We start from the raw sequence: 27,717 nt of genomic DNA, 5'->3' as shown, positions 1-27,717 counted from the left end.
TCGTATTCTGGTGACTGAAATAAGAGCCCTCTCTGCGTACTCCGCCTCGAAAAGCTAGCGAAAATGTTTAATGAGCTCAGCTCGTCTCGACTCAACTGACAGACATTTGTCATTTGGCCAAAGCTGCAGGCGTGTTTTCCGGCGAAGCGATAAGAAAAATATTTATAACACAGTTTGAGTGGGAGAGAAAAAATTCCTAAAAATTTAACCATTAACTTAAAGCATATCCTGGCATATTAGTAGACATTTAAGAAATATACTTTATTATTTGCAGCGGCTTTTGGAACAGTTCCACTACACCTTATTCCTTTTTTTTTTTTTGCAGTGAAAGTACGCTAGAAACATCCTTTTATACAGATGACAAAAGAGTAAGCAAAAGTATGGGTGCAGACTGTCAAAAGAGCATTATTAAATGAAACACTTAGACGCTCCCACTCTCGATGTACGCGGCTTAGAAATCGATTCCCTTCCACGCCTTCCCCGCCAGCAAATGGAACTCTTTCAATATTTTTCCCAAGTTTTTCCACACACACACGCTCGCATTCATAATTTAGGCACTTGTTTCACGCATATTTTACTGAATGGCCATTCATAAAAGCGCCCGACCACTTTTTTTTGGGGGGAAAAAGAAGCAAAGGAAAACAAATAAACAAGGGCAAACAAATGGGCATCGAGTACCGCCCATATGGCGACACTGAAGGAGATTGAGAGAGAAAGGTCCTTGAAAAGATGGGGAGAAAGTGATTCTTGCCGCACATCTTTCGGGTGGCGGGGGCACACTCGAATAAATCCCAACTCATAACAAAGGCAAATATGAAGGGCAAACAGTAAACACTAATGCAAACAATGGGAATCAATATGCCGGGCCCAGACTGAGGAGTTTTGCCCGATTCTGGCCACCAATCATTAATCATAACGCATCATCATCAGCCATGTTGGCGTTTCGCCTTCAAGAAGAACTCTGGCTGAATGGGTAGTTGGATGGTTGGATGGCTTGATGGTTGGGTGGTTGAATGGTTGGGGTGGCCTGTCACTTTCAGGGATCCCATGAGAAGTGCCGAGTCCTTTGCCGTATAGAGTGTATCGATGTGTCGACACATCCCGTCCCCTGTCCAAAGTGTGAATATGACGGACCGGCGTGATCCATAAATCCTTCAACGAACTGCAAAGTTTCACTCTCGATGGCGAGGTGGAATGCCCATAGGTGGGTGGAAAATTAAATTCTCACTCCCAGCGATGGGTACTTTATCCACTTTTTTTCGCATGCAATTTTCATTAGCACCCCCTGGTCCACGCCCAAGATTAATTTGCATTTTTTCCGCTGGCTCTTCATCTTCGCAGTTAGTCATGAATATGAAGGAGGCCGACGAGATGCAGCAGCATCATCATCATCAGCATCGCGGAATACAATCAGCTTAACTTACAAGCTGCATAAACAGCCAGCGGAAGCGGCTGAGAGTAAACTCTCGGGCTGCTGTGATTGCATTTGTGTCTTGGTTATAAATTTTAATTCGCCCCCCCCTAGCCCGAGGAATTTCCAGGACTTTCAGCGAACACGCGATTAATTTGCAATGAGTTGAAATTGAAGATGATTGCAGTGGATGCAAAAACTCTAGATACCGAAACATAAAAGGTTCATTTCGAGCAGGGGCCCGATGCAAATTGGTGGGGCGAAAGGCACTCATATCCATAAAAGATAATCTCTCGACAAATTTCCGTTTATGTTGGAGAAAACTTTGCGGCCATAAAAAAAATACTTTACGGCAAGACATTTGTCCGCAATGAGTTTTTAATATTTGCTCAAGTTGTCCAGAAGCGAAGGCGCCCAGCCGAAATGAGTTTCGATTTCATCTGGGGCAAGGACAAATAAAATTTTATTGAAAATCTTCTCGCCGAAGGACGAGCGACCCTCAACACATACCGAAACATAATCGCCGGCTATAAAAACAAAGGCGCAGCAAACAAAGAAAGAAAAAAAAAAAAACTAATAATCGTGCGCGCCGATAAACACAGAAATTCAAGTTGGCCAAAGGACATGGGAGCTCTCGCCAGGATGAGGGCGAAATAAACAATCAAGTTAAACCGCGATAACCAGCATGACAAAGGATAATGGATAACATGGCCCAGGACTCCCGAAATCGGCGCAGTTGGGGCGTAAGAAATGGCTCGACATCGAAATGCTTACGACAGCGTGTAGAATTAGATTTTATTGTAATTCGCCTTCGTTTCGGCACGGCTCGAATGTCCTGCATCCACTGGGACTCGTTTGGCTACCGCATCCACAAAGGATGTGGGCCTGCTGTTTGCCACTTCTCCTGAGTGGTTGACAATGTGCCAGAGTCCTTGTGGTCTTGGTGGTGCATTTTCTTAACAGTTGGCTGGGCAAATTAGTTCACTGCGAGGCGAATGCAATTTGCACATGGATTTCGGCATGGCAATGCTTGGCCGCAAAAGTGACCCTGGGGAATTAGGTAATTTGGGAGGTGATTTCAATTGTCCTGGGAGACCGCCAAGACTACTCTCAAGCTATATGTGCATCAAACTATTCTTTCGTTTGGGTTCTTAAGTTCAAATTTACGACGTTTCTGAATAGGATTAAAGTACCTAGAAAACACTAATCTTATTACGCCATTAAACATAAGCGTTGTTTTCATTTTGTCCCACATTTAATCCTGTAAATCCTCATGTTGCTGCGTAGTCAAAGTCAAAGTAATAAACCCACAATTAAAAGCGGCTCTCGATTTGCTGCCGCACACTCGCTATGTGAGTTTTGTGAAGGACCTGTTTGCCATATAAACTGCTCAAGTTGGGAAACTTTCACTAATTGCACATTGTTGGAGCAAACGGCGTGCAAGGCCCTCAACATTAATTAGCCCCAATGAGAACTTTAACTCATTAATGAGGCTGGCAAACAGAACTTTGGTCAATGGCCGTGGCTTATGTGATACCTGAACGTGGCCCACTTGAAGGACGAGGACGAGGGCGACGAGAGCGCGATGGACCTTGGAGTCCTACCAGCCTATCGGCGTCACGCTCGTCGCTTCTCCTGTTGACGTACGTGTCAAATTAGCGACGTTTTAACAAGCTCGCCGTGTCTGGTGTCCTCAGTTCCGAGATGTGAGTGGTGAGCCCCTCCTATGGGTTGGATGCCAAAGTCGAAGCCTCCATTCTCCAGACGGGCGAATCAATCACGCAAAAGTGGCCGGCGCAGAAAAGTTTGAGCAACTGCGTCAAATTGCCTACTTTTGTGGGCCCTCCGCATTCCACGTTCCGCATCCTCTCCCTGCGCTTCCCCATTTTCCCTCATTTTTTTTCGCGTTCGGTTGGGCAACGCTGATTGCTTTTTCATTGCAGTTTGTCAGCGTTGTCCTCGTTGTTGTCGACTGCGAAGTTTTTCTTTGCTTTTCTGCTACCTGTGCTCTCGCCTCCGTCGCTTTTCCTCGCCATTTTCCAGCTCAATGGCAGAGGATTCGGAGGAGGAAACATATCGTCAGCAATTAAGCCCGCATTCAAACGTCTGTCTGGGATTTGGGAATCTGGTGCCTCGTAGCTTCCCTCACTTAAATGCGATTTATCAGTTTTTTTTCGGTTTTTTTTTATATTTTTGGGTTTTCCAGCGACTTAAATTTGTGCCATTCTCTGGCTGCCTCAAAAATCCTACCCGGCCGCCATTTATCATGGGTCTAGCAGCTGTTTTATAGTTTATGACAGGCAAGTCGTGTCTGTGCTTCTGCCATATCTTATGTCTTATAGGTACACATATAGAGAACGAACGCCTGTTGTCACAAATGGGGTTTGGATGCCAGTTGGATTTGCCATTTTGGCAGTTCGGCATTTTGGGGCCCTTCGAGTTCGATAAAACGTTTTACAAATTGATTTATGTGCTTAACATGTTGCCAGCTCAGCGTCTCTCACAATTAGATTTCGCTGGAAAGTGCAGAGGAAAAGTTTTCTTTTCCCACTTTTTCCCAAGCGCTCCCCATCAATCATCGATAATGTCGATTCGAGGCGGCCGTCTCCGTCACTTCTTGGCCTTTTTGGGGCAGCACATTTTTTTTTTTTTTATGTTTTGTTTTATTAATAAAGCATTTGTTTTCCCATAATGAGCAGCGACAGGCGGCTGTCAGGAGTGGCGAAAAAATCTATCCCTGGGGAGGATGAGGATGGAACACCAGCCTGATCCCTGCGTTGGCATAAAAAAAAAAATGGCAACACTTTGTCAAGTTGTTATTACCAATATTTTATTTCTCTAGTTGGGTTTTTCCCTTTGCGGTCATGATTGATGAGCGGGGTTTTTTGAGAAGATGGATTTTCGGATCTGGCAGTGCAGTATTTCGATTCCTTGAGAGCAGCTTCGTTTGCCATCGATTGCAATTGCCCACCTAATGAGGCTGTAAATGAGTTTTCGAGTCTTCTCGAGTTATATAATTCGATTGGTCGGCTTGATGGTGGCTTTTAGGCCGCCACCGCCTGTCAGAGTAGCAAATTCAATAAAAATATTTACCAGCATTAACATGCGCTGAGCGCATAAAGTGCTCTTTACCTCAAACCCTGGGCAAATAACAAGGACCAAAATCCCAACCCGCAAACGAGAAAATATTGACAGCAAAATGGCGCGTAAGCATAAATAGTAAAGGAAAAGTGAGGGGGAGACAGCCACCCACACAGTCAATGCCAATGCCAATGCCAATGAAATTTGCCACATTTTGCATATGACAGAGGGTGGCGCCACAAGGCGCCTCGCAAAGTGGCAAGAACATCCCCGAAAAATCACACCGAATATTGTCCTCCGTTGAGCGCCATGTGCGGGTGTCGTAAAATGTTTGCCGATTTCTGTTCATCGTTTTTCTTCTTTTTTTTGTGAATTTTTTTTGGGGTAGGAGCGATGATGTTACGTGTAATTTTACAGGCACAAACTAATGGGCGAAATATTATCACGCGCCATTTTTAAGGCAATTTCACGCATACGCGGTCTAATTTACGGTTTTATTGGTTTCACTGGGGTTTTTCGGTGGTTTCAACCACGGGGATACTTACATCGCACACTGAGGTAATAGCCAATCGACGAGTATTGAAAGTTGAGGTGCCGGGACGTGCACTTGTACCAGCCGGAATGTTCACGCCTTATCGATGTGAAGTTGAGGAAACCATCGCCCGTTTGCGGCACCTGCAATGATCGAGAAGTGGGAAATCAGAATGTTGGCACTTTCGGTGTGGCATTGGGTTAGGGGGGGGGGGGGGGGGGGTTAGTGGCAAGTGGGGAAATGAGTTTGGCTCGTTATGCGTAAACAATTTTTGGTAATTAAGGTAAGGCAAATAGTTTCGCACAAGTTTCTCGGCCTGCACGAAAATCCATTTAAAACTTGCTCCACAGCCAAAAATCACACAAAAGGCCGAGCTCCGTTGGGCGACCTACGAATGCACGAGGCTTCCACGCACCTTACACGGGGAAAAAAATTGAGTTAATTTGAAATGATAAACACATAAAATGTAGGTGCTAAATCAAGACCTAAAACTTTTTGGTAAGTACAAGCGCAGTGAACGCAATACGCGTAGTGACAAAGCGCACCAACAACAAATTAAAATGAAAATATATTATACTTCAAGAGGCATTAAATGTATTATTCTAAAATGTGCATGGTTTTAGGAGAAACCATAATATTTTCAGAGCCTATGGATTCAAAAGTGTCCCAATCTTTTCCCTGTGCATCCATTTATGGAGCAACCCAACTTACCGGCGTGTCACCATCGTCCTTCTGCCAGCGTGGCGTGCTCGGGGGATTGGAGTCGACGTCGCACTTGAGGCTAACTTCGATGCCCTCGCGGAGCGGATAACCGAAGCCAGGTGTGCGGGATATGGCGAAGGAGGGCGTGTCTGCAAGGGGGACAGATGGTTATTTCGGCTTGACTTTGCTGCAGATTTTGGGAGCTATCAGCGACTAGACTGTGGCAACATCAACAAAATAGTTTTTTAATTAAAAAATTACTCAAAGGATGGGGGTACGAACTGGGGGCAAGAAAGGAAAACTTTTATAATTAAGCCAAATGCAAATGCTAGGCTCGCAGAGTGCTGTCTGTATTGGGTGGAAGGTAAATAAGGATGAGTTAATTGTCACTTGAGTAGCAAGTGAATTTCGTATTTAACTTTCAAATTAAAAAACTCCAACGACATAAAAAAAAAATACGTAAAACCGTTAGCTGTCGCATGTTAAATCTAATAATAAAAACCTTTAGTTTTGGCACCTTCTATTGACCTCCCTAATTGAAGTTGGCTGATTCATTAATTGTCCAGTTGAAGCTGACTGCATTCAATTACCAGAGATCCACGTGTCAACTAATATGGCGTTCAATTTTGTGAATAGTGAATTTTACTTAGTCAGCGGCAGTGAATTTATGCTACCAATTTCAGTGTTGCAGCCACAATTCATTCAGTCCGAAAGTAATTCGATATGCCATCCAAAATATAACTTCGATTTCAATCCCAAACTGCCAATCACAAATCCATTCAGTGCATGTCAAAAAGCCATCGACAAAATGTAAATCTGAATGTAAATGTAAATAATGGGATCGCCCCGTGCGGGCAGACACATGTGCACTTCTATTCAATGCATATTCATAGGCATAAATCAAATGTTTTTTAATTAGTGCTGGCCATTTGGCTGGCCTGGCCAAAATATGCTTCATGCTATCGACATATCCAAATTACCAAATGGGCCGCCCCAGCATTCATTTCAATCTTTTCAATTTTTTGGCGCACCAGTCGCCTTTGTGGCCTTTTGTAACTAATACAATTTGATTAGGCGCCTGGAATGGGTCTGCAGATGCCAAGGGACACAAATGAAATTTGTTTGTCGGTTGTTTGCCAAACTATTCAATTCAATTCAATTCGCCTCGCCTCGCTTCGGCTTCGTATTCAGTCGATATTTTGTGTGACCAGCAGACAGCCGTCAGTCGTCAGACATCATACATATTTATGAATGGACTGGGATATGTATACCCTACACGTCCGCTCGCTGTGGAACAGTCCATCAACTGGTCCATCAATTTGTTGACTCAAAATGCACAACATTGAGGCTGGAAAATGGTCTAACTGTTTGGGCGTATTGTTTTCGGTCAAAGTGGCAGCAATTACTGGGAAAAATGTGTTTGAAACATGCTGTCTGTTTGAAATATGCACACTAGCATCTTTGCAAATTGCTCAAATTGAAAGTAAAATATTGTCCTAAAAAGCTCTAATTTAAATGGGAAACCTGAAACCTTTGGGTCCTGCGCTTCAGTTCAGTTTTTCCAGCTTAAATTGTTCGGCATTTCGTGAAGCCATGATCCCTGTCCGTCGTGTCCTTGATTTGCCTGTCAACTGTCTGCATAAAAATGCGCAAATTAAACGCAGCAAGCATTACAGATACAGCTACCGGTCCATATACAGATACGGATACAGATACAGATACATGCCAACTGGGATGCGGATACAAATGTCTATGGCCTGGGCCAAATGCTCTCATGTGTGTGCATTTTAATTTATACAAGCGCACACGAAAAAAGGGAGTGGGAATAATAAAAGGAAAAACAGGACGAATCAGGACGAATCAGGACGAACTTGTTCCTTCTTTTGTTGAGCCCGGAAAACGTTGCGGTTGTTCTTGTTGCTGCCGTTATTATTGTTTGAGGCCTTGTGCTGTTGTTATTGCGGTTTTTGCAATTTTCATGCCTGGCCAAAGCCAAAGCCTACACATACACAAACACACGCACACCCACCAACACACACACACACACACCTGCAGGGAAACGTGAAGTACTGTGTATGGCATGCAAATCCCGCACGGCTTTTCTATATTTTCCAATCATTTTCATGGGCTCTCCACTACCTGGGCATTTGTCAGGGCATTATGCGGCTTCACGGACATTAATAAAGCAAATAACTGTGGTCCTCCCCGGATTCTGGCGCTGATTGAGACCCTCCTCAGGACGAGAACGATGCCCTGGCGTCCCGATGCCTGGATCCTGATGTCCTGGTGGTCAGAACGTGTGTGCGGCTTTTTGCTGCCAATTAGTGCTAGTCTTCCAATTGTCGCCTCACCTCATCTAGCCTCATCTCATCCGATCCGATCCACCATCCACCATTGGCATTGATTCCCAATTCCATGTCCGGCTGCGTCACTTTTGCGGTGTCCAACAGGACTCCCATCTTTATTTCCCGGTTTTGTTGTGGCTGCCAGTGGCATGCATATTGTCCACCTCAATTGATCACGAAACGGAGTTGGCCGTGTGTCGTTTAAAGTGATTCTATTGTTGTGTGAAGGGACTCATCTGAGGTGGAATTCGGTTGATGACAGTGATAAGCTAAGCCCAATGTTTAGAACATTTAAACATGACCACACACATATGGACTATTGAATTTGATAACTAACTGGCTGATGTGGCATAGTTATATATAACTAAGTTAAGTTAACTTTAATAAGCTTGAATCCATTGATTCTTGCGATCTTTTAAGCCGCAGGCTTTAATAAAAGATTTAAATTTTAAGGCCAATAAGTACGGACAACTGTGAATATGAAAACTGCTGAGTCCTTCGTCCTTTGCTGCGACACCTTCTTATTTTTTAAGCTAATTGAGAGTCCAGAAATTCTCTCGTGCCTCGACTTTCCATTAATTCCCATCCTTTTCCCTTCAGCTTTTGTTCCTTGCATTTCAATTGTACGTAGGCGTCCTTTTCTCAACTGTCGCGCTTTTCTTTACATTTTCCTTCGCCCAGTTTCATTGCAATTTGATTGTATTTCTCTTTTTGTTTCCCCCCTTTTTTCTGCTTTTTCAATTAATATAATTTCACCTTTGCTTTCAGTTACTCCACTGACTTCTCTCACTGCAGGTGCATAATAATTTTCCCTGTTGTTCATACTCGACCCAAGCAAACTGGCCCTCAGCTTGGAATTCTGGCCGTAGGTTTGTGTGGTGTGCGTTAACTTTGGCAATTTAACTTTTCAATCAACATTTGCTTTTTGGTTTTCACTTTTATTTACATCATTCCACTCTCGTTTTTTGCCCTCCTTAAGGTAATTAAACATGGTGGGATACCCAAGCGCACTGTTTGGCTTTTATTAAAAAGTTGTTGACCTTAGCATGATGACTTACTAAAATCACGTGTCTTTTGTTATTTGGGCCTTGTAAATTTTTTAATTTTAAAACTGAGGATGGATTTGTGTGAGTTATAACTGTATAGAATTTAGTTTTAAATAAAAGGTATGAGGTGGGTTTGAATTTAATAGGTCAAGCTGGGAGTCTAGTTTAAGGAAAGTATTCCAAAGATGCATGCTACAATGGGATGTTAAACATAAAACAATCGTGGAAAGGAGCGTATAATATATATCTTATCAAAACTTACATTGCACATCCAGAAGGAGGGATGCATTCTGTCGGATCTTCAGCGTGGGATGCTCCATGACGCAGAGGATCCTGGCGTTATGATGCGCCCTATAGACCGCCGGTAATCGGGCTTCGCTCTTTGCACCGCTATTGATTTTGTAGCCATCTTTGTCGAGCTGCGCGGAGAGGGGGGAAGTCTGATAAAATTTCCATTCAAATTGTATGCTAAACACTGGCAAATTGGGCCAAATGACAGACGGCTGTTCGGGCGGCCAATTAGTCAGGGCTGTTATCAGCGCGACATCATTAATTTAAATTAAGGTCCAAGGGCAAGGGCGCCCACCCACAATCGACCCACCCACAAGTCGGTCGCCCACTGCGGCTTTAGCATGGAAATTGTGTTGGCACAGTTTTCAATCAATCATCGGGGGTGTACGGAGTGGTTGTGGGCTGGGTTTGTGACCAGCCGAACACGCAAATTTGTGGCATTTAGGGTCCGAGCGACAAACACTCTCTCTCCTCCACAAGACGTGGCCACTGTGTGTGAGTGTGTGTGTTTGACAGGTGGAAGTGTGGGTGGAAAACTGGGTGTTAGAGCCCAACACACACACTCACACACAAACGACTGAACTTCTGCATTGCTCGACCGAAATGTCTGCTTTTCATTATGCTCGAGTGCAAGACAAACAAATTTTGGCACAACCGCAAACTGGGTTCAGTCAGTCGTCCGGAAGAGCCGTTGTTTGAGCCGGGAGCCGCCGTTGTTGGCCACACCTAATGTGTTTGCCGGCCGTCCGGCGATGCTGTGGTTTTTCCACTCCAACTCCGGCCAGCCATTACCAATCCCCACACGGACAAACCCGCCACTTGTCACTCATCGGGTTCAATGCGCCCTCGTCTCACCTTCTCGCCCTTGATCTCCTCCAGCTCCAGCACCTCGGCGGACACCTTTTGGGCATGCCGGTCTACGCCCGGACTGAGGAGCACCTCCCAGGTGAGCGTGGGTCGTGGATTTCCACCTTCGCTGACGCAGGCCAGGTTTAGCTCCGAGTTCTCCTTCACCGGCACGAACAAATTGCTGGCATCCAGGCGGCGGGAGTCGATCAGCAAATACGGTGGCTTGGGTCGATCTAAAGGAGGGGGTGGTGGAAAGGAGCAAACATTCAATTAAATATAAATCCATTTCGCCATATGTACTTTATTCTTAACGGATTTTGAATACATAAAAGAAGTTATTCTGCCTTTTAAGCTTAAGCTTATTGTTACCTAAAATGATCGAATTAAAAATGAAAGGAGCGCTTCGTGTTAAGCTAGTGTTATTCCCTGAGATCTGAACTCCTTTAAGTTTAAACACCATTGCGCACTTTACCATTGTGAGAACATGACCTTATCTTAATTTCATGACCGCTTTCTGCTTTCGGTGACGATGCCATGGACATAAAAGCGAGCATTTTGCCAAGCGCCACGTCAAACCATTTCTGACTTGGCCTCTTCCCGGGCTAATTTGGCAAATGGAACAACGACCCCCACAATATTTGTCTAAGCTGTTTGGGCAGCAGGATGCAGGAGTAGGTAGATATACTCACCCAGGACGACCAGCTTGACGGGTCGGGCGTTCTCCGTATAGCGCCTCGTGTTCTCCGCCTCGCACTGCCACTTGCCGTCGTCCTCGAGCATGACATTGGTGATGGTTAGGGCGCCATTAGCCTCCTTGATGAAGCGATAGTCGGTGACGCGGGCGGTGCGGTCCATGGCGTGGACCACCTGGAAAATGCAGAAAACGATGGTGGGATAAGTTTGTGCGGCGTTAAAACTAATGTCATTCGGCGGAATTATGCAAAGCGCCTTTGGAAACTTTTTAATGCAGCGCATTAAATGGCCGTAAATTCAGTCATTTAATGCAATCCGCCCCTCAACGCGCCACTTGGCGGGCCGAAACAATTGCATTTAATGTTTTCATATCCATTTATTTACACTTGGGCTTCGCTGGAATTTTATTACATTTCGCTTCAAACAAACACAATACTCGTAATGACAATTAAATGAGGACGAAAGTCCGAACCAGCAGCACCCACTGCACCAACTCCAGCCATGTGTTATCCACTGGTAATGTGGCAACAATGAACTGGCGGCTTAAAAACTGTTACCAATAGTTGTTGGCCAACTGGCTGCCTGACTGTACGTCTGTCTGTCTGTCTGTCTGTCTATCTGTCCGTCTGTCTGCCGGCGGGCTTAATGCAAACGGAAATTTATGTGCGCATTCAAATGCTTTAGCCGCATAGCGCGGGTAAAAATTATGAAGAATGCAAAAAACAGAAAAATATATATATCCTGCATATATGAATAAATATATGTGGAAATGTTTCGCACGCTTAATGCGTTTAAGTGCCAATTAAATGTTGGGCCAAAAAGGAGAGCGGTCAGCAGAGGGCGGCCATAAATGAAACACCATTTTAATTGCATTTGCCAGCGGAGAGATTAACTTTTGGGCTCGGATTAAGGAGGTCCGAAAAAAATGAGTACTGTCCGAGAAGCATTAAATCACCAAGCTATACACTCCCAACTCTACAGGGTATCTACATCCACATGGGTGCCAAAGCAACATCATAAATACTGCAAATTTAGTTTTGAGTGCAAGGTGAATAGAACTTTCTATTTTATGTATTTATAAGTATTTATCTGTATTCAGAACCTTAAAAGGTTTATATTTTTTGAGAACTTTGAGTTTAGTTCATTTTTTTAAAGCAAGAAAGGCGAAAAACTGACCACTATAACTTTTAATTTTAAGCAAAAATTAAATTAAATTACAAAAGGAGGCAAAATGGAACGGGAAAAAAGTTCCAAAAGTCATAGGATACAAAATTCGTAAAAAATCTGTAAACAGAATATTTGTATGGTGCACTTCCGGTTCCGTTTGTGTGTTTTTCCCGTTTTTGTTACAGCTTACGATCCGTTTTTGGTGTGTATATTTTTCAAATGCAGTGCAAATATTTATGCGTATATGAATTGCGCTTCCCAAAAATGTGGCAACATCACCCGCAGACCGCTACCCGCGAATCAATGTGTGCGTGAGGCAACTTCCGGCGCGCATTTGTCGCAGTCGCCGCAACGGCCATTTGCAGAAAATTTATTAACCAACGGCGCATTTGACTGGCAACTGGCAAAATGGCAAACTGGCATTGGCCAACTGGCGAATGGCAAAGGGGAAACTGGATTTTGCGTGCCTCTGTGCAGCGGGGCATTCAGTTGGAAATTTATGAGGTCGATGGCGATCCGAGGCTTTTTGGCATCCACTGCATCCACTTCCACTCCAACTGGCGTCCATAGTCCCGAGTCCACTGTCCAGTGTCCGCTGACCAGGCCTTTGGCACCTGGTCGTGTTGGATTTTTCTGGTTTGGCAGCATGGCCGCCGGACAAAAGCGTTAAATGAGCGTGGCAAATCCTTGTTTACAGCGGCGAGCGTTTGGGCCGGATTACATGCTCGATTGTTTCGTGCCTCCCATTGTTGGCATCGATGGCATCGCTGGCGATCCTCTGGCTGGGATTTCAGTGCTGTTTTCGGGTAATTATGAATTCAGACGCTTTTGTTTTTCCAGGACGCAAAAGCGGGCGTAGTGTGTGTTGTCAGCTGCGTCGATTCGCATAAATTGCTGAATATTTTGAAGGCGCACACACGCATAACTTTGCATAATTTGTGGCCACGTTATCGGTGGACAGTTGAGGGTTCTGTAATTCTCTAATTGCATTGTTGGCAAACTTTTCGGTGATTCGGCCGATTTACATTTAATTTTTTGCCTCCCAACTCCTTTTTCATGAATAATGCATGACAATTTATATTGTGCATTTTTCGCAATTTTATTTTAGCTGTAACATGCACAATCCTCTCATTTAATGGAAAATATAATAAATGACGTTTTCTTTTTTTTTTTGGGTACTCACTTCATTGAGATTCGTCGACAATTAGCTTCATGCTGCTGCTGCTGCTGAAGAAAGAGACTTCCCTTCAGCTGCAACCATTCCAAACAGACACTTATTTCCTTCGAGGGGAGCAACTGCATCCCAAGGAGCAGAAAGAAATGGCTACTTATATCTATCACTGGCTCGGAATTGCAAAAATCTTGTCAGCCAACATTGCTCACTGACTGTCGCGCTATCTGGCCCCCCATCCTGCTGTTCTCGCAACCCATACTCGTCCTGATCCTTGCCCGACCCACAGCTACTAACTTGAAATTGCTTTCGGCAAATATATTAGCCTCTTGATAATTTTCAACAATAAATTCCTTGGCACTCACACAAGCAGACTCCAGAAGTGGGAGGCAGAGGTCCTGCATCCTCGTATCCCGGCATCCTGGATGGGATGAACTCCTTTAGCTGTTATTCCCGCTCGGGGACTCTAATGCATTGTGCAACGCTCTAGAAAGTACAACAAAAGTCGCTCATGTTGCAAGCTGTCAGTGCAACACTTGTCGCATGTCATTGCCGCAGTTGCAATGCAATGGGTTTTGCAGTTGGAGTAGGAGTGTGCGGCGCGGGAGCGAAAGACGAAAGTCAATGGGCACATGGAGCTACTGGGGATAATCACGAGATATATATATATATATATATATATATATATATATGTATTTCTGCAGGCCAGGGAACTTAAAGCCTTGGCTCCAATTCAACTTGCAACGCGTTGCTGCGGGGTTTCTTCTGTATGCTGCTCTGAGGTAATTCGGTATCATTTATTATCGGCTTCTTCTTGCTCTCTATTTAGTGTTCTTTTGTAAGACTTCAGTTTATTTTCAGTAAGTTCTTTTGTATCAATAATATTTAACTCTAAGCTTTTTGTTAGTTATCTTCGTAGTTTGCAGATCGAGTTCGTATTAATATGAAACTATCTTACTATACGATCATTACAGAATAATTGAATATAAGATAAACTTATTCTGCTCATAATTCGTAGTTGTTGCTATTGAATTACAATAATATATTGTTATTATTGCCATTCCCATAATTTTGCTCCTGACGTTTGAACATTTTTAACTGTTTAACATTTATTGCAGAGGAACTTTCCGAGAAGAAAAGGGCATTCAGGTGACGATGTGCTAACATTCTGTAATGACTCCCTTCCTGCAACACACTCTCACACATTGTTGCCGCATCACTGTTATAATTGCCGCAGTCTGCTCGTTACTGTTGTTTTATCTCCCATTCCAGGATGCCCCAGCCTCGTCCTCGTCCTCCTCCCCATTCTCATCCCCATCCACATCCATATCCGCGTCCTCGTTCTCTTCTTCTTCGGCGCTTACACATGGCTGGCTTTTGTTTTAACACAACTAATACAATTGCACCGCTGGGAAATGTGCTGCGATGGCAGACGAAGATGCGAGATACACTGGATGGGATGGATGCGAGATCCTGCTGCTCCCGCTGCATTGGCGTTGATTTTATTTGCCATCGGAGCACTCAGCGTTGGCAGGAACAGCCGTCGACCAGCGTCGACATTGTAACTAACTTAATAAACTTGTCAAAGGTACAAAGCAGGCGGCGTGTTAGCAACTTAAGCCCCGCTTTCCCGACTTTTCCACTACCCCCGACTTTCCCCGCTAAGTGCCACCGCATTGTCGCTCATTTTCATTTGGGATTTCTGAGGCTGACTGATTAATTTGCCCGCTTGATGTGATTTACGCTCTCAGTTGCACTTGCAACTTCAAGGCATCAGGACTCCGGGGAACCGAGCAACCGAGCAGCCAGCAACTAGCCCATTAATGCTGCGTCTTAAGTTCGCCCCTAATTGACTAATGGAGGCTTATCGGTGCAAGCCTGGCTGGGATTCATGGCAGCCAGCAGGCGGGTTTGCGGGTTGTTGACCTTAAACGTGAGACCAGGGCCATAAATAAGCTTGCCAGCGCCACAAAGTGTGCAACAAGGCGGCTGCTGCCATAAAACTCCTATTTCCGTTGACTCTGTTGCCTGGGCTAAGGTTTATGTCTGGCAATTGTCGCTGGGTGAAAAATATGGCACTATAAAGCCAACAAATTGCCTGAGAAGACAACGCGGTTAGGGATACCCTGTACGTTTGCTCCTAGCCAAGGATGTGACACATTTCTCGCCGAAAAAAAAAAAACAAAAGGAAGATTATAATGCAAATGCAATCACAACGCTGACGCGACTGCGAATCCCCAGTTCAAACTGCTGACAGGCAATTTAGTGGCTTCCAACGGAATATGGCATGCAAATGCAAATAACAACAAGTAGGCAAACAATCGCAGCTTGCGGCTCCAACAATGTTAGCCAGTTTTGCCCACAAGTATGCAACTCTTCGCCACCAGACACGCGTCGAGTTGCTAGTTGCAGCATGCACGCTGCAGGATGCAGGATGCAGGATGCAGGATGCATGTTGCAAGTGCAGTGGCAATAGCAGCCAGTCAACTGCCACAGACAACAGCAACACCAGCGGCAGCATCAACAACAAACAGCTCCGACACGAGCACAAAGTGGCATTGCTGTTGCTGCCGTGTTAGTTGCAACTATTATTTGCCCATCAACAACTTGGCCTGCCAGCTTGTTGTATTTACACCTGCCCAGGAGAGTACCTCGGTTATGGCCCACACATATTTGCACCTACCAACTTTGCCCTGCAAGTGTTCATGGCATGCGGATCAGTGCTGTCGGTTTCTGGAACTCGAAGTAGATCTGCTTCTTGTTGAACGAATGAATGCTGGCATAATAAGTGTTCTTAAGAATTCGCGTTTGGCTTTAGGATTTTAGGGTTTATTTCAAACAAGTGTTACATTTATATCTACGTAAGCTATAAATTAATGAACACAGGGTAGAATGAAAACTAAATTCTATATTTGCTGATCGTTTGTTCCATACCATCTTAAACAATATCTGCCCGCAGCACTATTGAAGATACCACTTGTGTTACAACAATTTAAGGTATATACGTACTAATATTGCTGTGCAAAAAAAGTGTATGGAAAACATTCTTAGCACTCGGGGAAACTGTTATAATTGGATTACGCCGAGAGGTTTGTGCAACTGTTTGCGTTTGCAATTACAACTCAATAACTTTCGGCTTTGCTGGCGGGTTAACTTTTACCTCGTGTTTTCAGTTTTGATTTTTTTGTTGTTGTTTTTTTTTTTGTTTGTGTTTGTCAGAGAGAAAATTCCATTACAGCCATCATTTGTAGCCAAGTTGTGGGCGTTCTGGCATGGTAAAAAGTCGTAATTAGAAGCCCTCGTAGCTGCATGATGAGGCAATCGAGCAAAAATGCGGCACTCGAAAGATGAGCTCTGTGTCGGGGCTTTTGACATCAGAAACTATCAAATAATAACGATTATCCTATTTGCATAATGCGGCAGTTAAGCGACAAAGGACCAGAGTCAGACACAGAGCAAAAGCCCTGCCACTCGAGACGTCTCGGCCAGAATAGGAATAAAGCCAGGAGGAGCCAGCGAGCCAACCAGACAGCCAACCAGCCCAACCCCAGACAGACAGACAGACAGATGGACAGAGAGTGAGACAGACGGAGGGAAAAACAAAGAATAAAGACGGGAAGTGGGCAAAAGAATGCAGAAGGCTAAGAATGCAATTAAAGTCAGCGCAAGTTGGCAGCTTCTGACAGCTGAGAGGCTCTTCGCAGGAGCTTAAGCTGTAAACGAGGGGTAAACTCTTGGGCAAGAACTGTCCCGATGCCCAACTCACCTGGCCATTCTTGTACCACATGCTGGTGGCAATATCCAAATCCACCTCGCACATCAGCTTGATCTCGGAGTGCTGCTCCGCATAGACCACGGACATTTCCTCCGCCTCGTAGGGATTTGGAGGCACTGGTCGCAGGGGCAGTACTCTGGGCTCCAGCGGACCTTCGTCCTCCTCCTCCTCCGCCTCCTCGCGGCTCTTGCGCGCGATTAGGTCACTGGTGCTGGTGCCACTATCGAACTCCTCCACGTCGTCGATGATGATCACCGGCTCCTTGGGCTTCGGCTGCATATCCTCCGGCGCCAAATGGAGCGTGGATCGCGGCCTTTTCGCCTTGGTTTCATTGATGACCGAGCTCCTGGTGGCCGAGGAGCTGGAGCTAGTGGCCTGGACTGTGGTGGCCACTGCGGTGGAGGTGCTCGTGGAGCTGGGTGCTCGCAGAACCGCGTCCAGCTCATCCTCCTCCGTCTCGCGGCGCTGCCGTTGCCTGGCCTCCTTGTGCTGCACAGCGCGGTGGGCTTGGTGATGTGGCTTCAGTTGTGTCCGCCACTTGGCCCACTTGGCCTTGGCCTTTTGGCAGTTTTTGGCGCATTTTGCCGGCTTACCGCCGCCGCGATGGTCAACTACCTCGTCGGCCGGCTCGGCTGATATGCTCGGCCAACTGTGACTGCTGGAGCTGCTCGTGCTGATGACTTCTCGACGCTCGGAGGGCTTTGGCTTCTGCACTGACTTGGCATTGATATTTTGTGGTTGTGTGTAGGTGGTACCTGCAATTGAAAGGCAAGCAGATCGATAAGTTAGAAACACAGTGAAAAAGTTTTGATTATATTGGTTTGCGACTCGTATGTATGTGTATCATTTTTAGGAAATCCTAATTCTTGAGTAATTTTTCATAATTATTTTAGTATGAAAGGTTCTTTACACTATGCACAGCTCTTGAAAGGAGCATGTTTTCATATGACAATTAGTGAGCTATATCCTTGTGTCAACAAGCAGATGAAAATTATCCGGATTTGGTGACTGTGTACCTGTATGCACTGCAATTCCTTGGTCCCAGAAGGGCAGCCAGAGAAAAATGATTCAAGGACAACTTATGCTGAGTGGGAGTATCAATTACATTGCCTTGCCCCATGTAGAATGCATTCTGGGCTCATGCATTTATTTACGAATTTTCGCAGGGCAAGTGCCCAGAAGCATTGATTGAAAAGTATGAGCAAGGAGTCGGCCCCAACATCCTTTTGGAAATGTTTTCTCTATGCATGCAAATCCTGGCCTAATCTCCTGCACATTCAAAGCTATTTTCATGCCTAGCTCTGTGCCCCCAGTTTGTTGCTCTTTGACAACTCTGCTTATTGTCTCCTTCAGATTCAGATCCAGGTTCGGCTTTTCCGCCTTCGCCTCCTGCCATTGCAGTTACCGTCTTTCTGCTGGCTGGCACTACTGTTGTTGTTGATAAATTTACACAAGTGTATGACAAGCTTTCAAATGGTAATTAATATTCATCTGAGACGAGCAACGGAGTCGAAGGTGGAGCTCGGGTGTGGAAAACTCCCTTAAGCCGAGAGTATTCTGTGTTCCCGTTTCTACATTTTGCGATCCGAAAGTCAACTGTAGCCGGCAGCTATCGAATACACTGAGAGCTCAAATGCTCATGCAATTCAATGCGAAACTTATACTTAATATATTCATTGCAGCTATAGAATGCTACAGAAAAGGTGTCTAAAAATATATGATACAGTCCTTTAGTTGCATGCCAAAAAAGCGAGGTTTTTTACTGCATGCTCTTGAGCACCTCTGTAAAAAAATGTAGGAAAAATGATTTTTTCTCCTTGTGTGGCAATGCGGAGCCAATGTCTGTGGCTAGCTGACAAAAGCAGATCTAGCCCCGGGAATTGTCTGTGAGCCCTTTCTTCGTCCCCTTTTTCTGACCCCTCCTCACCGTTCAACTTTCGCCCCACTCCCATGCATTTCTCATTGTCTGGTTGGCGCTTTTGTCTCCAGCCCTTTTCTCGTTTGCTGGGCGTTACTCATCTCTAACTGGGCTGCCTGTTGGCTTTGTGTTTGTAGCTAAATTAAAGTTGTCATTTTTCAAGTGAACGCACAAAAGTGTGCAATGCGCCTAATAAATTTCTGCCTGGCATATCCTGTTATTCGGCCGGCCGGCTCCCATAGGCATAACTAAGGGCGGCTCTGTATGGGTTAGTTATGTTGTAGTCGTAACTCCCTCATACTCACACCATCACACTCACACAGCCACAGAGGAGCACACACATATGAGCGCTAAAATGTTTTCACAACAGCTTAAAAGTCGGCTACACTTTTGGCGAGTGTGTGTGTGTGTTTGTTTGCATGGCAGCAGTAGTTGTTTGTGCTGTAACTTAAGTTGTAAATGAAGATTGCGTCGGAAATTGCACAGAACTGACGTTGGCTGGCTTCGTCTTCAGGCGCCGCCACGCCCACCGCCAACCGCCCATCGCCCACCGCCCACTAGATGTGCGTGCAAATTTAATGAAGCTGCCACACACACACTCACTCACACACCCACTCGTGCACTCACACTCTGGCAAACACTCGAGCATGCTCAAGCTTCCAGCTTTTCTGTGGCATACGCTGCACCGCATAAATTTCTGGGCAGGATCGGGCCGGGGAAGTCTGGAGCACTTGGAGTGGGTTGTTTGACAGTTGATAAAACGCCGGTGCTTGACAACAATCAAACGTGCCTTCCACACTCTGCTCATTAGCCGCCCGAGGCTGTTTAATTTGGCATCGAAAACAAGTTTACATACGTTATCGGATCATAAAGAGCATCATTTTTGTTTTTCCCATAAATGTGTTAGATAACTTTTAAGCTATGCATGACGATAAATTAAACAATTATTCCTTGCATTTGATGCCTTCAAAGTAAAATCGAAAACAGTTCATACTTTATACACGCACTCAATTTCCATTTCGATCGAATTGTGATGGAAATGTGCAGCCAATAGCGTACTTAAAAATGCAACCATAAATTAATTGCTTGCCTTGAGGCGATGTCAGCCGCTTAATTGCATTGTTTTTCAAACATTTTGCGGGATAATATTGGTTTTCGATTGCCCTCATAAATCAGGCAGTTTTACGCAATAATTGCAAATAATTTTGTGTAAAAATCGCTCCGCTTTCCAGGCCTTCGCACACATGACAATTATGGCAGTTCAATGGAGCATTACGTGTGGCCTTATAAATATGCAAAAAAAAAAAAAAAAAAAAGCCATGTACTTTTATGGACTGACAAAACGATGGAGCCATGGTGAAATGGAGCCATGGTGCAATGGAGCTATGGAGCTACGCGCCTAAGGGCGGTACGGACAATCAAGCGCTGACATAATTACGCGTTCGTACATGGGTCTATGTGCATATATGTCGGTCCGATTACTGGCAGATCGGCGAGTGTGGATGCCTGTCACATTTTACTGGCAAATATTTCATCGATTTTCCGCTTTTTCCCCGTCGGTACCGCGCATTTTTTTCTCACGTTCGCCCAGGCAAACATGCAAATGACATCGAGTTGAGTTTCATTTTGTGGCAGTTGAGTTTTTTTGCACAATATCAACATTAATTTAATGCACTCCAATCCTCGTGTTTGTGTTGTCTTTAATAATATTATTTTTCTGTAAATGCCAATCGCGCCAGCAGGGCTGGCTAATTGAAAGGCAAAAGGGGTTTACTTTGTAGAATCATAAGTTGTTCTATTGACGTTGGATGCATTGTCCCCAGTCCGTTTCTAATTAAGTCCTGCTCTCATTGCAAATGCCTATTTGCATTCCGAGTGTTTACTTTTTCTCCGGACTTAAGCACTGAAAATAACTAAAAGGTTGCTTTAAAGTTGGATATTCAGTTTGAACTGGCCAACTATTTTTAAGTAGCTACACTATTATGATAATATTGCTATCAGCCCAATAAAGTAGTTAATTTCTTTACAAATTTTTATAATTTATTACTAAAGGTAATATGTTTTTTTGTTCTCTGTAAGAATTTCCTTTCGACTTGGCTTACAACCTCGCAACTTGCTAGGAATCACGGGCCAAACATTAAACAATAACTCGACGGGGCAGTCAATACCCTTAGCACAGCTTAAGTCGACTTGATTCGCTTGCATTTTCCTCGGCTTTCCCTCCGTTTTCCCACATTTTCCGCCACTGTCAACAGAACGCCCCTCGTTATGCAACCCATGTGCACATGTGCGTTCGTGTGTGTGTGTGTGTGTGCATGAGAGAGTGAGCCTTGCACAGAGCGTTGATTAGGTTAATGTCCTTAAGGCATAAGAACAGCTGGCAATCTGCCGTCTCCATGACCAGGAGCACTCCCTGCCCGCACCCTTAGCCCGAATCCTGAGCAGCTTATGGCATTCCTATCCCCACTCCGTACAAGTGGTTGGGGTGGAACAGTGGTGCAGTGGTGCAACTTGCACCTGGTGAGACCAAAGAGCCGACTCCTGCTTGCAGTCGCTTGCATCGTGCATTGTTTAAGTTCCACAACGTCGACAACTTTGCCAACCGCCACTTAATGCAAGCGCCGAGTTCACAGGCAGTAGTCCTGTGGCACCAGCGGGGCGGGGTTTTGGGCAGGGGGCGTGGCACGACTGCACTTTGCCTGGTATGCGGTGGCGGCTTTTGCGGCCAGCCAGCAAACAGCAGGGGCACTAGCATCGGAGGCAGGATCGGTGGCAACTGCACGGGCGAGTACGGTGTGCAGTGCACACCCCCTCATTACTGCCATTGGCAACTAAAAGTCTTTTAATCGCTGCCTGAACGGCATCACAGAATTATTGTGCGAATCCTAGATACTTATTCGATGCGAAGCTTGTTGTCGAGAAATTAATTGACATCCTACCACATTTTGCTGGCTTCACTGAATTTTACATGCTCCCTGATATTAACCAGAATTGCTGAGATAGCTCCACGGCAGCCTGAATGGATCAATTTGGCACTTAATAATAATGCACGCTGACATTAATTGGGAAACTGTGTCTTGGGAAGACCTTGAAGGACATTCATAGCTGGGCATAGCTTTTATCCCAAGGCAGAAACTGAGTCTGAAATAAATCCCTAAACATTTTGCCAGCTATTTCGGTTACGTGATGCTTTTTCCAGCTTTTTCCAGTGACCAAGTGAATGGGGGTGAGTAGTCGTGTAGTCAAGTTTTTTACGATTATGCATGCTGGAGGACTGACTCGTGCGACCTGCCACACAAGTATGTGGCTATTAGAGGGAACTGCCACTTTATTGCACTGGCGGCATGCAGCCTCATTACACAAACACAGAGACACACACTAGTTACTCACACACACGCAAACGGGAAGGCGAGGACAATGTCGGCGACATTTACACAATGTCAACTATGAAGGCAGCACGGCAAGGCGGTGCAGTTGCTATCCTTTTGGCCAGGTGCGTTGCTCTGCCTCGTCCTCTGCTCTGCAATTGTGTCAAATTAATTGTCAACTGTTGTCGCTCCGCTCTACTTTACTATAACGCCCCGTCTCTCTCAGCGGCATGTTGCCTTCTCTATCTAGCCGCCACACATGGATGGCCCGTGCTGTATGCTGCTGTGCTTTGTGTGTGGCTGTCTCTGTCGTCTGTTTGATAAATTGCATTTAATGGCTGCCGCCAATTAAGAGCAATTTTTGCTGCCGTTGCTGCTCCGCATTTCTGTTTTCCAGTCCAGTTTTTGCCAGGCCCGTCCAGCTTGTCCCCTTTTATTTTGCTTCTGTTTCGGTTCCAGTTCGGTTCCTGCTCGGCAGTTGCTTTCAATTTGGCCGGGTTGCAGTTTTAAAGTGACACCAGGATCCGAGCCACATCCTGGACTTGGCCTGCAAGCGAGCGGGCCTAATAGAAATTGATAGCTGCCTCAGGACCAAAGGATCTCCACAGCTCCACAAGCCCACTTATTCACTTGCCCACTATCCATCCCACCACCACCCAGTTGACCACGTTCGTCGGCCATATTTCTCACTTCAGCACGCGCAGCATTACAAAAATTAGATAAAACATTACTGGTCGTGGTATATTAAATGCAAGAAACTCGTTGGTCGGGTCATTTACCGTCCATAAAAAGAGAAAGAGCCCCTCTATCTGCTCGTTTCCGCGCAACCTTTTGCCGCTCCTATTTCTGCCATCACGACTTCTCTCGTATTATTTATGTCGCCGGGCGGCTCTGCCAAAAAGGTCGGCACTTTGTTCCATCAGCCTTGGCGGGGCTTTATAGTTGGGGCATTTCTTTTTTGGCATTCCGGGCATTGAAGCTCTTGGATGCCCTTTTTTCTAAGCGAAATTGTAAATAATCAATTTATTGTGTTCGAAAGAGGAGCACAAAAATAATAGGGAAATTAAGTAAATAATTCAAAAAAAGTTTGGTATCACAAAAAGGATATCGTTGCACTTCACAGCTAAGTAGTTCTATGAAGATAGATTATATCTTCAGTTAACTATTTACAAGTTATTGATATAAAATTTAACTAAGAAACTGCAATTTATAAATATTTATCTACTGCAATGAAATTTCCTAAGACTCTACGATTTGTTTAAACTGATATACCATGTTCTGTTTTCATCAAATTTGGGTTTTGGCGAAACACAGTTTCTGCAGTCAGAGCATTACCACATCCCGCCAGCGAAGACGATGTCCTGGCGCCACGCCACTCGCCGCTGCTGGTCATTAGGCGTAGCATACTTAGCGGCTACGTGCTGTGACCAGCGCCAACCGCAAATTAAGTATACGCCGCGTTGCGCCAGCGCCTCGAAGTGCGCTGCAGTTTCGCAGTGGCTGTGCAAACAAACGCTGAGACAACAAACGGCGAGTGGTGGCGCGCTATTGGAGGTCCGTCCGACCAAAAACCAGCAGCGGAGGGGCAGTCAAAATGCCAGCGATGTCCTGACGTTGTCCCTCTATGCGAGCAAGAAGTTCCATTTTGTTTGTGCCTCCTTTTGGCTGTTTGTTTGTTCACTCCGGGTCCTGTGACTCCGCCACCCTGCCTCGTTCTGGCTCGTCCTTCCTCTTGTCTCCGCTGCCCAGAAAGAGCATGAATTAAGCGCCAAAAAATGTGCGCGGCACGTAAATAACTCCACACAGTCGCGTTTTGGGCGTTTTTCGGAGCGAGGTGGCACGTGACCAAATTTCGATGGCAACTTTGTTTGCGGATGCGCTCCCGACTTTATCATGTTTTCATTTCGCGGCGTTGGCTTTTTAATTTGTGCACATTTAACGGCGGACAGACGGGGGCGGTGCGCATTTCCTATACTATTTTTTTTTTTTTTTTTTTTTTTTTTTGTTTACCTTCAGATGCGAGTGCAATTTTTTTTCTGTCAGTGCTTTTGTGCTATTCGTTTTGCGCGGCTGCAGGAGCAAATTAATGCAAATAAAACGGCGAGACGTGCAATAAAATGCTGTTGTTTTTGTTAATTTTAGTTATTGCACAAGTCTGCAGCATAATTTATTTACTTGGGCTTTGACTTTGGCGCTTTTGGTTTGCCGACTATTTTTTCACCGTTCCGTCGTAGCTGTTTTTATGTGGCGTTGGGAAATGCGCAATTAAAATGATAATTTTCCACAGTGGCACCAACACCAACACCAACACCAACACCACCGCCACCAGAACCACTGTCAGTTTTTGGCTGCAACTGCATTTCGCACGTACAGTGAATTATAACCTGCCGCATAAAAGTATGCTATAATTTAGCGCTTAAATGATGCGTGCTTGGGTGCTTCATAGCTATGCATAGTTGCCCGACCATAGTTGTTGCCGCACTTTCCCGTTTCCCCCATCGAAACCTGGTTGACTTTATTGCATTCCTAGCACTCGACCATTTTTTATGTGCTTTAATTAATTCGCCTGACCGCTGGCCCCGAATGGAAGCAGGAGAAGAGCTAAGCTGGAGAAAACAAAAAGGCAAATCTTATTAACTTTGGCAGACGCCCTCACCCACTAGTACACTTGCACACAAATCCAATAAGACAGCTGGGGGAATGGGTCGGATGGCAAAAAAAAATTCGCATTCAATAAAAATCAATAATCAAAGGCGAGGGATGAGAATGTTAGCCTGATGAAGAAATAGCCGTAATGCTTTGCTTATTACCTTCCAATTCATTAAACGTGCCGTCAAGCCGACCGACCACTTGAATCCTTCTTTCGGCCGGAATTTCCCTCCCTCAAATGGTCAGCCCTTTTCACTTTCGCATCGATGTGGAAGTGAAAAAACGGCAAAGGTTTTTTTTTTAGCTTTTCCTGAGTGATTGAGGAGCACTTTGTGCGTGTGTGTGCGAGTTTTGATTGTCTCTACGGTTCACTGATTTATTTTTGGCTCACAGGATCAAGGTAAAAACAATGGGGATTTTATACATTTTCGGCAAATATTTTTTAACTAATGTGCCAGCAAATTCAAGCTATTTGCTTTGAAAAATGAATAAAAAGATTTTAATTTAAAACATAAATAATTAAATATTTTTACTGAGCCGTGAAGCGACTGCCTCACGAGCTTAATTCGTTTCATTGTGCTATTTAATGGTGTTGCTTATTTTCTGACCATGTCCTAAAGTTCCCATTTAAATCAATAAATCACTCGAGCTCCCAGTAATTCGTTAGCCCAAGCCCAAACACATCCATTTAGAACTAAAACTAAGCACAGACAACAATGCCCATGCAGACCCATCCAATTCCGATTTCACTGCCAGGCACATTCAATCATTTTTACACCCTCCAGAACAGGGTCCTATCAGGCGTAAATAATCAGGAACGTTGGCAAAATAATAAATACATGTGTGTGTGTGTGGGTATTTTGTCTGGCGCTGCCTTGGATCCAATGGTTAGTTCTCTGCTGACCAATCAGTTGGCATTAATGGCCTGGCCCGGCGAGGCACTTAGACTCACTTGAAGTGGCATGAAAAATGATGCAGCCGATGGGCATCGTCCACCTTTTGCCTTCCTCAAGCAACAACATGAAAATAAATATTAAATAATCATTTATTTTCACAAAAAAGCGATGTACGGTTTATTTTTTCCATTTATTGTTTGCTTTTATGTTTGTTTGCCTTCACTTACGCACACACACCTTCGCCCGCCGTACAACGGTGCGTATGCGCGATATGCCATGAAAGGTGGAAACGCCTTCCTGCTTAACGCCTCAGTGCATTGGCTTTTGGTTGTGTTGGGGATTGAGGGTATGAATCGGTGACCCAGGAACCAGGTCAGCCTATATGGCCAGCGGCAAACTTAATGGTTTATTGTTCAAGGTGTTTAAGAGGCATTTATGTGATTTAATAAATAAAATATCACCGTTTTGATCACGGTGTATATTATTGTTTTATTTTGTTTTTAATGTTAGGAATTTATTGATCGATATTACCCCTTTTAATTCTAGCATTTGCTTGCATTGACTCTCATTTCACGCTATCAATTTGAAAACAAAAAGCTGCAGCATCCCACAGCATTCCTCACTCTGTCACTCGAAGCCGCAAAATGCGGAAAATTGTGCTAAATGTTATGCGAAAATGCACAAATTACCGGAAAGGTGAGTGCTAGAGCCGAGCAGCACCGAAAAGTAGGTGCTCGACAAAATAAATTTTAATAAACAGAGCGCATACATCAAACGACAGACAAACGCACACAGCTGCACGCTGCCACACACACTTGTGCACGTAATTGGCGGCAAAACAATTAGTAGCATTTTGCAGTTTACAGTTGCTGCACACACCATATAACCCTCTAAAATATTTTACACCAAACTGCACGTGAGTATACACTGGAAAATAGTGAGTAGTGTATGTTTTAAAATCTATAAAAAAAAAACATTGAATTCATATGTTTCCACTTTCGTATATACTATAAGTTTGAATGAGATTTACTTATTCCCTTACTTTACTGTTATAAAAACTTTGGTTTGTCGCAGCTTTATGATTTATTTTCCAGTGTAGGCAGCGGCAGGAGCTGCAACAAAAGCTGACGAGCTGACTAAGTGGCAAATGTGATGAGCTTTTGGCCAGAAGCGCAGACAGACAGACAGTCTGAGCTGAAGAACAGGTGGCAGGTGAGCTGGTAAGAGCCCGAAAAGCGTTGAAACTTTTGACACACTTGGCAATTGAAATGCATTTGAAGAGCAAAAAAGACCGCCCACTTTCCGTAATAAATTACGGTAATTTAGGGGAAGCGAGAGATACATCGGCATTAGCATACGTGCGCATATTGTTAAAGAGCGAAACGAAACGAGTCGAGTCAAAGGAAGCTGGCAATATGTGTGTCGCAATTTCCGTTTGAAGTGCACTTCCTGTCAGCCTGCAAATGTCATGCTAAACTGTGAGTCATAGGGACACTCGCAGGAAAAACCAACTTATAACTAAGAAAGTTATCATAGCTCATACCTCAATTGGCATATTTTATGTTTAATATGACAGAAATGTATACACTTTTCAGGGTAGCAATTCACTTCAGCATTTAAAGTGTGCACTAACCTCAACCATTCATATGATGTTAGCTGGTAATTTTTTTTTTTTAAGTGAATAAAACATTTTTTCTGAGTGCGTGAAGTTGCAGCTGCTCGTCAAGGTTGACTCGTTGATTGCCTGAACAAGTTCTGTTGAAAGGAAAGACTCAACTCAGCTCTGGCTTAATGGAAAAGTCCCTGGGAAGAATGCATACACG

At 44.6% G+C, this 27,717-nt stretch overlaps 1 protein-coding gene across 2 annotated transcripts in view; it reads right to left on the bottom strand.

Annotated features, from left to right (window-relative positions):
- The window catches only part of tei (teiresias), a 126,324-nt gene that overhangs the window by 25,115 nt on the left and 73,492 nt on the right, over positions 1–27,717 (bottom strand). For both annotated transcript variants that reach the window (NM_079007.4, NM_001299462.1), the window contains 6 exons: positions 17,055–17,818; positions 10,947–11,124; positions 10,264–10,490; positions 9,380–9,536; positions 5,736–5,875; positions 5,038–5,167 (listed from right to left, as the gene is read on the bottom strand). In NM_079007.4, coding sequence (NP_523731.2) covers positions 5,038–5,167; positions 5,736–5,875; positions 9,380–9,536; positions 10,264–10,490; positions 10,947–11,124; positions 17,055–17,818 — 1,596 coding nt within the window. The remainder of the gene's footprint in view (positions 1–5,037; positions 5,168–5,735; positions 5,876–9,379; positions 9,537–10,263; positions 10,491–10,946; positions 11,125–17,054; positions 17,819–27,717) is intronic.

This window comes from Drosophila melanogaster, chromosome 2R (genome assembly GCF_000001215.4).
Source record: "Drosophila melanogaster chromosome 2R".
Taxonomy (NCBI): domain Eukaryota; kingdom Metazoa; phylum Arthropoda; class Insecta; order Diptera; family Drosophilidae; genus Drosophila; species Drosophila melanogaster.
This window is presented reverse-complemented; position numbering and strand designations above follow the sequence as displayed.